The sequence below is a fragment of the Alligator mississippiensis genome, chromosome 2 (assembly GCF_030867095.1).
Source record: "Alligator mississippiensis isolate rAllMis1 chromosome 2, rAllMis1, whole genome shotgun sequence".
NCBI classification, from domain to species: Eukaryota; Metazoa; Chordata; order Crocodylia; family Alligatoridae; genus Alligator; species Alligator mississippiensis.
In genome coordinates this window covers 50,271,354-50,283,360 of record NC_081825.1, presented here as the reverse complement: position 1 = coordinate 50,283,360, position 12,007 = coordinate 50,271,354, and the positions used below count along the sequence as shown (strand labels likewise).

Genomic DNA, 12,007 nt, shown 5'->3' with positions numbered 1-12,007 from the left:
TTCCTCAAGTCTGGCAGTGAGATCTTGCTCATTGATAATTACTGCTGATTCTTTTTTCTTTTGGGAATATGGACCTAGCTGCCCTTGTTTAATTATTGACAAGCCTGTCCCATGTCATGCTGTTACCTCAAGTGAGGATAGGATTTAATTCCTCCTTCAATTACTCTGTTGTTTGCAGCTCCTTACCTCCTGCTGGCTTATTTGGTCCATTTTGTCTCATCCTCTTCCATAAATGATCTCCCAGTTTGTGTTCACTCATCTGCAACAAGAATTTTAATCTCCAAGAATACCCCTACAGTCTGTACCAAAGGCTGCTTTAGCTGTCTTCACGGAAGAAAAGATTTGGGGGGGTTATCTACAAATGCTGAACTAAATAAGCAAAAATATATTTGTTTAAATGAAGGGAATTCTCATATGACAAATATTAATGACTAGGGAAAACAGCCTGTGACAGGTTTACTGGTGGGTAGCAACCTCAATATCATCTTAGATGTGGTGTCTATACCTTCAGATATTCCAGATTATTGATTTTGGGTTAGATCCAAAAATGGTTTTAAAGTCATTTAGATCCAAAGTTGTGATCCTGAAAAAAAACCCTTGCTCAATGGCTGCCTACATCCCAGAAACATCGGAACTCTAGAGGAGCTACAGTTGTTGACCTTATGGTTCTTTGTGTTCTTGAGATGACTACTTCTATGCATGCCTACAAATGCTTCAGATTTGACATGGCACAACAGCTGGGCTCTTATTACTCCTTTAAGCCTGACTGGGATCCAGAAACAAAGTCCTCTCCTGCCTGAGTTCATCAGGGGCTAGTTCTGATTGCGATCCCAGAGCCTCTGTCTCACACTTGCAGGACTGAGTTGCTCACAAAATGCCCGGCATTTCTTTAGAATGGGGATGGAAGAGGAGTTGCTGCCACTGCCATCTAGGCAATAGCCTAGTGCCACTGCCACTGCCATCTAGGCAATAGCCTAGTAATTAAAGTCCTCCTATGCTTCTGGGGACAGTGGGCTAATAAGTAGCCTATTAAACAATCCTCGCTCAGCCAGGTCTTTAAACGGGGCTGTCCAGCTTCTGGGTGGCTAGGGGCTGCATGTTCTCTGGTGGCATGCTGTAGCATGTCAGTGCCCCTGCGCCATCTGGGGTCTCCCTGAACTTTCTCCCTGGCCACCAGCCCACTTGGCCTGGTGGGTTGTGATGCCCTGTTCCACCCTCAGGGTCAGGGACAGGAAGCAGACACTGGAGGAGGGAGCAGGAACCTGGAGACCCCAGTAGCAGCTGCAGAAGAGTGATGAGGGGATCTGTACCTGGACTGGGAGTCCAGGGCCCTCAGGTTAACTTGGTGGAGGTTGTATGCAGCCTATAAGCTGCCACTTGGATAGCTCTACCTTAAAATAGAAGAAGCCTAGCTCTGTTCTTTGAAAGAAGGGACACAAGCACGGCCTTTCATGAGAGGTTCCAGGCTGTGTATCCCAACTGAACAGATAATCAGGACTTGTAGAAGAGATGGTATCTTTTATTAGACCAACATTATTATTGTTGGTTTAATAAAATACAACATCTCTACTATGAGTCCTGGTTTTCCTCAAGACCAATACGGCTACAACCTGGATACCCAAGTGAACAGAGGCATCTTTAGTAACCTGGCAGAAGATGTTGGTGTGGGAGGTCAGTAATGAAGACTCCCAGAGGTCATGTGTTTCCTTATGATCAGGTCTGGGCAGGTGCACACTGGGCTGGCTGCCTGCTCGGGCTCCTATGCTAAGGAGTCCAACTCTCCCAGGCACTGAACAGGGAGCTTAGGCGCCTTGCTCAGAGCTTGGAATTCCTTGCCATGGGCAGGTGGCTGAGGCCTGGACTGGCTATTTGATCTTTTTTGAATCACATCCTCCATTTTGACTTTTAGTTGTAACGTCTTTTTCTTTTGCAAGAAAAATTCAATACACTGGCAGGCAGAAAAAAACGAAAATTGAGAAATAGTTTACAGTACCACCAAACTTAAATTACTTTCCTTTTGGCTCCTTCACTACTTTTAAAAAAAAATTAATTATCTTCAGTTTCAGGCACCTTGGTATGAAACATAATCAATACTCTATGAAAGAAAAGGCATAATCAATACCTTATGAAAGAAGGCACCTTAATTTTCAATACATTCTTCATGACATGTTATCTATCTTCTGTTCATGAAGGTGCCAGGGACCTCAATATTTCAGTTAAGAGGGCTTTGTATTTATTCCAGCCATTCAATATTAGCAAAATATGACGAACAACCTGAGTAGTGCTGTGGCATTAACCTTAATGAGAGATTATAGATTTCATATTTATTTGGGGTTCATTCAGGATTTATACATATTCCAAAGGTTTGAAGGCCATCTTGGCTATAATTAATTTTCTAGCTGCATTGTCCATGTGCCACCAGTTTGTTTCATTCCATAGGTGAAAATGATCCTTAACATTGCAGTATCTGGCTGCTGACGTAGATACAAGAAAGGTCACTAAAAGGGGAAAATCCTGCAGTCCAGTGCAAATTCAGTAGGAATTTTGCATTGAAATCAGACAGTATTTTGTACACACAAATATAGGATTTTAATGGGTTAAGGTAAACTGTGGAGAAATACTTTAGATTTAGCTCTAAACTACAAAATCTGTTTTTTTACAACTTGTTAAAAGCACCAAATGGATTTGGTACCTCTTGATAAATTGCAATTCTATTTTTGCACTAGCTTAGGTCATTAGTATTCAGACTCATTATCTCCTGCAACTTTTCCTTACTTTCCATTTATTACTGCTCCTCTGAGTATAATAGAGCTGTTTGGGCTGAGCAGGGTCCCAAACTCATTCTGTGCTGACATATTATTTGTGGGTACAATTTACCCATAAATTACTAGCAAGAGACAGAAATTGCAGAGCCTGGGCTTCAGACTCCCTTGTGCTAAATCCATCAGGATGAACAGATTGTAAACTGCCCATTGCGAATATGATATGCAGCAATTTAGCATCATGTTAATACTTCATAACCTCCATCCCTTACATTTATATGGCTTTTCCCTCCTGAAGGTTTCTGAAATTACTTCTCCAGTCATTATACTGCACCAAGCGGTTCAGCTTTAACAGGAACAGTTGTGAACATGAGCTTTTAAATGACTGAGCTGATATGAAGGTTTTTAAAAATATCTACCTAGATACGTTTGAAATATGTTTCTACTTTTTGTGTCATTATAAAAAGTCCAGGAAATCCATTGCCTTTCTTGATTTTTTGAGGCATTGGGGCCATTTTATTTGTTTCGCTATAGTGATAAGTTCAAACCTTTTAGAAATGGACTCTTTAATATGGTACACAAAGTAAATCTTTCCCCTATTTGCATTTTTTTATTATATAACTGTAGAACTCAAGAGGTGGAAGAGAAATGCTTAGGTTATCTTAAATCAGTGCAAGATTCTTAATGCTTTTCTGGTCAAGGCTTAAATGTTTCAAGTGGTTGTACTCACTGCTTTCTTTCTGGGACTATTCAATAATCCAGAAAATCTTAAGAATTTTTTCCTTTAATTCCATTGTTCTGTCATATTGAATGAAATAGTTTGAATGTTTGTAAAGGTTGCCCATTAGCCAGTTTCAGGAAGAAGATAAGATTTATCTCCTTATCTAGTTCTTTGTTTTGGGGACTACGTGCAAAAGGTCCTGACTTCGCTTAAAGTCTTAATTTAAATTTCATCTTTTAGAAATCTTTTACAAAGAGAGCAAATATCCTGAATTCCAAGAGATCAAACCCTGAGGCCTTTTGACCAGGTTGGTAAGAAAAGGGCATTTGCAGTGATATGGAAGTTTCCCAAAGGTAATTTAAAATGCTCAACAAAGGTAAAAGAATCTGTTGAGTAAGATCCGAGCCCAAATTTGGGAGCAGTGATATAGTAGGAGGAGCCCACTGACGGCAGCTCGCTCAATAAAAACCGTAACTTACTGTCCCAATTTGGAGGTGACTATACTTGTAGAACAACGAAGGAAAGATCGCAAGTATATCCCGGGTCCAGACTGATCACCTGAACCACCCTCTCTGTGAACACGAATCTCTTAGTTCACGCTGAAGCCGCGGAGCACCTGAAAGGGACTGAAGGAAGGGGACTTAGTCCTATCACTGCTGAGGCCAGCCTATTGAATTGTATTGCTGAGCCCATTTCATTGAACCGTACTACTGAGGCCAACCCATTAAATCGTACTACTGAGGAATGAAACCATATTTTGGTATTTGGCTTCTTGGAATTCTAGGATTGTAAGTATAATATGAAAAATAATAGTATTGATTCAAATTTAACTTTTAGTTGTAATTGTAGTTGTTTTTGTAACACTAATTCTTATAGTATTGTTTGGGAAGGAAGTGCATTCGGAGCATTGTTTCTGATATATGTAATTATTGTGTTTTTAATGTTTGTGGTGTTTCTTAAAGCTAAGCAGCGTTATATACGTAGCAAAGAGTTTTAAAATAAAATTGTGTTGTATAAATTAAGTGTGTAATCATTGTGAAATTGTGCAATCAGTTAACTACTGCCCCAGCCAGTGCATCAAAACGAATCAGTAAATTGTGTGGGATTTTCTCTATTCCATAACCCACTAGAGACATGTTCCTACTTATACTCCATTGCAATAGCCTTTAAAATTCCTCCTTCTGTAACTTATTTCTTCATCTATAATCTGAATGGTTCCTCTACACTTCCCTTCCTTGCTAGCACCTGGGCTGTGAAGCAGGGAGAGGACTCTGATGCAGGCCTGGGGGAGGGAACTGAAGTGCCCCAGGAGCTGAAGGGGGAGCAAAGGTGAAGCTGGGGGAGGGAGGGCAGAACCAACAGGAACTGGAGAGAAGCATGAGTGGGCACTGGAGCACCCTGGGCAGCATGTGCGCATGGAGCACCATTAGTGGCTGTGCTGCTGCTGGCGTGCAGATGCTGCTCTTTTAGCACCCCCACTTCATTGTGCTACTGTGATGTGGGTGGCAAAATAGATGTAGGGGCAGGCAGAGGTGATGTAAGGCCTGGGAAGACAAACCAGTCCTTCCCTTTACCTGTAAGTTGCTGGTAAATGATGTCCAAAGTGATCAGTGGAATTTAGAACTGGGCTGTACTTCTATACACTCAAAAATGAGGTTGGTTCCACTGGTTGAATCCACTGGATACAAGTATTCATTCCCATACTTAAGGTATTTTTTCTTGAATACATTTTAGCCAAATGTGTCCCCACCCTGTCAAGCACAAGAGAAACAGCTATCACTTTGAGAGTTTTACTCTCATACTTTCCTTTTTTAACCAGCTGCCACTTTTGTTCACAGAATTAGCCCTTATTAAGATATCTTTAGAGTCTATGCACTTTATGTAGGAAATAATTCTCCTTAAGCTTCTGGGGAAAAACATTTAAACCCCAGAAGGAATAAACAGAGCTCTGCTTTCTGTCTATTAGAAAATCCTTACAAAAGATTGTAAAGGGACATTCTTCAAAGGAGATAAGAGTGGAGAACTACTTCTACTGCTGATTTTTTGCCAGAGCTGAGCTTTGGAGTAGGGGCTGAAGGTAAATACAATTGGGGGGTGATCTAGTTTGAGCAGCCTGTCTAATTAACTAGTCTCTTTCCTGTGGGCTTGATTTCTTTGAACAGCCTGATCTTTGCGCCTCATTTTCTTCATGTCCCTCCTTTTTTTGCTTGATTTCAAAAAGGCTGTCATTCATATTCTGCTGAAAATAATTGGATGTCACCTCTTGTTTAGTTTGATCAAGTTTGCAAAGTACTTTAAAAAAAAAACCCCACCTTCCTTTCAGACCTTAGAAATAAATTCTCTCTTTCCCATTGATCACCTCCCTTTTAACATCAAAGGATCCCCTCTTCTTAATGCTTCAGAACTTAGAGCCTTTTATTTTCATTTTGTTTACTTATACATTTGTTCACCAGCATCTTTGATAATCTGAGCTCTAGAAATACTGTTGTTTGGGCTGCTGAGTCAGATATTAAAAGAATGAAAATGAGCAGCTCTGACAATAAAAGTTGCTATTTTAGTCTTCATATGATTAGTCACAAAAATTGATTCTTAGATAAAAGAAAAATATTTGTTTAGGGTCCAAGGGGCTTTGAAATAGACTGTAACTATTTCAAAGCAGGTCAGATTAGCTGAATGTGCCACTTTAAGGCTTGCTCTGAGGTGATTTAAAAAAGATCTCCAAAAAGTCATTTTCCAGTCTTAAAATTCCAATAGAACAGATAGGCCTGTCATTTAAATTTAAAGTCGAATGTCTCATAAATAATCCCACTGGTGGGGTTCATGCGATGAACATTTTTATGAATCAGACAAAGGTAAAAAGTCCTCAATGTGTCAAACAGGATTCTGTTGTCTTTCAGACTCATTTGAGTTGTTATGAAGACTGATCTGCTGATGCATCATTAATAAAGCATCTAAAATCATGCTGGTTGCAATTATTTATTACAGGAAGGCACGCTTTGTAATTTAGAAAAATATATTAATAGTTTCAATGGATAATCTAAAGGACTTGAGAAAAATAGAAGAGACAGTTCCTTTGTTCAGATGTCTCAAGCAGTGGGAGCTGTTGTGTAGGAGTAAGTCATTGAGAAGAGCCATTTATGCTTGAATAGGTCATACCCTAAAAAGCAGTAAATAAATTATAGCTTTCTTTTTTAATTTTGAAAAACAAATGCTAATACTTTTGTTACTGAACTACAACAAATGCCTGCCAAAGACTTGGCTTCTAGCTAAGCTTAGCATGATTACCTGAAATTTTTAGATTTACATATGTGTATTTATTCCTGTATATACCCCCTCAACACAGTTTTTCAGTCTAATACATGCAAAAGACTTACTCATTCTGAAACCTTCTTCTCTGCAAAGTAAAGGTGTACATAACAGCGAGCTATAAATCTACAACTAAATGTCATTTTTAGAGTATGAAAAATTGGTTTGCCAATGAGTACAAATAGCATATTTTAAAATTAAATACTTGAGGATTACTTAATAATTAGGCTTGGCAGAATTCAAATTTATTTTTTAAAATGTTGACACTAAATTGATGCTTATATTTAAGTATTTATTTTGATTTTTATTGATTGAATTTTTCAGGATTATGCAAAATTGATTTTTATCAGTTTAGCCCACAAACACACACATGCATGCATGGTGGCTGCGCTGGTAAGGCTGTGCTAGGAGGGGCAGGGCTAGTAATGCCTGGAAGCCTCATGTCACCAGCCCTTCTTTTTGCCCAGGTCCCAGCCAGGACAGGGGCCAAACTCCCGCTCACCCATCACAGGACTTTCACCCCTGCCCTACCCCAGCTGGGACCTGGGCAGAGAGAGGGGGCCAGTGGCATGGGGCTTCCTTCCTGCTGCTACCAGTCCTGCCCCTCCAATCCCCACATCCTTACTGGCATGGCCCCCAGCTCTTGCAGTGCCTGCTCTGTGTGTGCATGCATGTTTATTGGTGTCTACTGATAGGAAGCGGATCCTGCCTAGCCTATTAATAGTTTGATGGATTCGAAGGCACACAAGGTATCTGGGTCATGGACAAGAAAGCAATGAAAGCAAGTATACTCTTCCTAAAAACTCTGATCCAGATTCTACTCTTGGTTGTATATAAAGGTAAATCACAGAAGCAGAGGGTGAAGACTTATGAGTCCATCTGGTCGTCAGGTTATTGTTCCCTACTTTCCTCTCTCTATTTTCTAGTGCTTCCTTAAAGTTCTGCATCTCATCTGAGGCTCCCATTAGTTTGAGCCTCAGTGATAAAAAACACTGCTGATTGCTTTTTTACCATAAAAAAGGGGGGTTGGACTCGATGAGGGGGTCGGACTCGATGATCTATTGAGGTCCCTTCCGACCCTAACATCTATGAATCTAACATCTATTGAATCATAAAGAATACATAATATCACTGTAGACAAAATATTTTGATGCTGGAAATCCAATATTTGTTTGAAGTTGTATCTTTACTACTGGCATACTTATCTAAAATTGATTTTAAGATTTCATTCATGATTTCATGATATTTATTATAGGAAGACATTACTATGCCCCAAGATCAGATGCAGTACCTTTATGCAAACACTCTGCCCTGTATACTTCCTTTCCTAAAAGGGTATTTAAATGAATTTTTTACCAGGAACTTCATATATTGTTTTATTTAACTCTTTTTTTTTTGCTTCTTTTCACTTAAGGGCAAAGCACTGACTCACCATATGTATAATTTAAGTGGTACAAGGAAACCTGTAAAAGGACCACCTCAGATAAACAATCCCGTCTTAAATCATTTCCCTCAACAACTCTTTACAGTGTCCCCTAAGGCATCCAGTTCAATTTTGTTCAACCTTTAGTTAAAAGACTCTTATCAGACAACGAATTTTCAATGCTCCCTTCAGGGCTTCTTCAAGAGGATTAACTCTGTGTATCCTGCATTGGATTCCAAAGTAAAACTGAGATACTTGCTTTCAATTTGAGAGAGAGGCCTAGACTAATTATTTATGCCCAAGAAAATCAACTTAAACATGGGGGTAATATGAAACTTTCATAATAACCTATAGAAACTATTCATGTAAAAGCAACATCACATTTACAGAGGCTGCCTGCAAAGCTCTATTATGTCTGATTTGGATTGAAAAGCTTCTCAATTAAAATGTATGGGTAACTAATTTAAAAGTCAAAATAACATCTAAACCTAAGGCATAGAAAAGGTAAATATAAGTACTTTAGTTTTCTGGATATTCTCCCTTTAAAATTAAACAGGATTTTAATCATTCACTGTATATTAATTTGACAACATATAAATTGGACACAAATACTGCTTTAAACAATAAGGTATCTATAAAGGATACTGGATCTTAGGGGGCATTCATCTAACCCAATGTGGATACTGGAGACATGCTTCTTTAAAACCTGAAACTGCAGTTGCACATGACTACACTTTTGGTCTTTGGGTCAGATAACAAGCAAGCATAATTCAGGTTCAATGAAACACTAGTGTGTGTCTCCCCACAGGAATTAGAAAGGTCTATCAAAAAAAGAGTCATGTGAACTTTTCCCACTTGCAACTGGCAGAAGCTGGGGAAACCAGCGATGGTTAGTACCCAGTATTCTGAATTAATTTTCTCTTGTTTTAGAACTTGTATTTGAAAATAAAGCTTTCTCTGAAGGGAAGACTTGGGACAAGATGGTTGTTAGGGGCATCACTGTACTTTCCTGGTTAGTCAAATTGCTCGTGACTTTACAGTATCATCTCCACTTTTCCAAGTGACCTTCTTTGTTTCATGTTGCATAATCATTAACTGGTCAAGATGGCATAAGTAACAATGAATGTCAAATTTAGTTTGCCAATTGAGTTGCCCAGGAGCTCTTTTCTTTCCTTTTTTTTGCTCAAGACAATGAACATTCTTTTGAGCAAGTTTCACACTCCTTTCCCATTTTTTGTAACTGACTTTGAAGATGTTACGCTTTTTCTGCTGCCCTGCTATGGAAGAGTTTCTTAAATATGCTAAAATCCTAGATGGCAGAATAGAAATTCTGCGTAACAAACCACAAGACCATGTAATGAGCACCCTTGCCTCTAAATTATTAAATATTTAACATACTCACTATGCAGGTGACAGCAGTATAGGAACCTCATTATGTGAGGTAGGGATACAGACCTGCTCTTTGTCATCTTTTTCAGACTCCCTAAAGTTATTATGCAATTGGCAGACACATGGATTCCTATTTCTAACAAATACAGTAATATTTTCTAGTGTCCTACTCTGATTATTTTTATGATATGGCGACACATTTCTGCTATAATCAAAACTATATTCAGATATTATCTACAATTGTATAGATTTAAATACAGCTTGCATCTACATCAAGGTGACAACTTACTAGGTAGCTGAGAGAAACAGAATAAACAAGGACAAGTCAGGAGAACTGACTCCTTAAATAACTGAAAGTTTCTCCTGTCTGTGAGGTAATAAGTTTACTTTGGGCTAAATAATACTCTGTATCTAAAGGCTGAAGATTTATTAAGCCAAGGATACAGCTTTCACCAAATTAACACACAGCACCCTCAGGTTATTATTATTACAGAAATGTATTCAGTACTATTACTACTGAAATGTGCTATCCACTCTCTCAAATTGGCCACTGCCCTTAGAATTCTTCAGCCATGTCCCTATAACAAAAATGGTTGCTTCTACTTGTAACCTCATGACCATATCACTCCACCCAATTCAGTTTTCTCTTAACTGCTCCCACTGCTTTTTGTACAGTATAGAAAACCTATTAGCAGTAATTCTTTTTATGAATATAATATGTCATTTAAAATGAAGACTTCAAGTGAAATGACAGCATGGGGAGAAAGGTGAAAAAATGGAACAATATGCTTGTTATGGGCATCTCAAAAATATACATACAGACCTTGGTTGTCAAGAATACAGAGATTTATGTTTTGACAGTGCTGATTCTTGCTACCATATTTCCATTGTGTAAGGCACAGTTTTTCCTTAAAAAAGGAAGCCAAAAATGTAGGTGCATCTTATATACCAAAGCTATATAATACAATGTAATTGAAGTCACTTTAGTAGAAGTTGCCAAACACAAATTCAGTCAAATTTATGTTAAAAACATTTTTTCTACAAAGTTATCCTTTTGGAAGTGGGAGGTAGTACATTTCCTACATCGGAAAATAAAGTAACTTGCAATGTACCCTGTTGTGGCCATTCAAAATGTCTACTACTTACATCCAGGGACTCATTGTAGAGGTGAATAACATACCCACATATGGGAATACACTTCTGAGATGCACTGTAGATTGGGAATTCCAAGGACTATTGCCAATCAAAGTGAAGGAATTTTCTTAATCACTGCGTAATTAGGAAATAACTCCACAAGCACTATGCCAATCCCTTTGCTCTAGCCTATAATTCCTTCTGCCAATGAGACTAATGGGATTGGCATATATGAGTATACAATTATGGGTTAGGAAGTGCACAGATTATACCTGTACTCCAAAATGAGCTCAGGCAATTTCATTTCAGTATAATTCTTATCTTCCACAGATTTAATAAGCTAAAGTTAACGCTTAGTTAATATTGTACAAATCTTTGAACACACAGTGCTGCATAACTGCTAATGATTACTATTAGACACTGCAATAATATTGGGAAGCTCAATTACTAAATTAATTTGAGTTAATTAAGATTAAATATAGAAACTAACTTTTAAATATAAACATTTTAAACTGACGATAACACTGAAAATATATATTTTTAAAAATGAAGTGTTTGGACTGCAATGTTTAAAAAACACTGTTTTCAAATTTGAATTCAAAATACAATGGAAAGTACCAAAATTAACAACCTATTTAAGATTTATGTCCCTTCTAAATTTCAACATACATTGGTTTAATGTGAAGAATATAATTTTAGAAAAGAAGTTTCCTATTCTAGTAGCTACAGCTGGTTGTAGAACATATAGTTGAGTTTAAAATATTATTCAATACAATTTGTGCAAAATTGCATTTAGTGTTCTCAAAGGCCTGTCAGTGGCCAGACACCTTCTGTGTCACCCCTTCCATCTGTGTACATTAAAGAGCTTAGAGCTGTGGTTCTTTTAAACACAGCGATGACAACTGCTGGGAAATTGTTACTGTTGTGCTTTCGAACAATTAGTCTGGATATGTGAAATCTGCAGAACTGGAAGCAGTAACTGGAAGGCATCCTGAATATAAGTAGTACTGTTGCAACCCTAAAGGGGAGAAAAAGCATGTGGTTCATTAATAATTTTGTCATATATCTCAGTAAAATAAAGATATTTAAATACATTCTTTTTATTTGTGCTTGCTCATTTTCATTGTATATTAGGAGAGAGATTCAGGCAAGATATTTGAAGCTGCATATTGATCCATTAGAAATTACATTAGGTAATTGCAAGTAATTATGGCCTGAATCATGATATAGAAGTCTGTTCTCCCCTCAGTTTCTATGTGTATCACCTTTTAA

General features: G+C 38.0%; 1 protein-coding gene across 7 annotated transcripts in view; it reads right to left on the bottom strand.

The window, feature by feature from the left end:
• Nucleotides 1–6,445: 6,445 nt before the first annotated feature.
• The window catches only part of FAM114A1 (family with sequence similarity 114 member A1), an 87,791-nt gene continuing 82,229 nt past the window's right edge, over nt 6,446–12,007 (bottom strand). For all 7 annotated transcript variants that reach the window (XM_019480583.2, XM_014594950.3, XM_059721637.1 and 4 more), the window contains one exon: nt 6,446–11,753. In XM_019480583.2, coding sequence (XP_019336128.1) covers nt 11,652–11,753 — 102 coding nt within the window. In that variant the 3' untranslated portion in view covers nt 6,446–11,651. The remainder of the gene's footprint in view (nt 11,754–12,007) is intronic.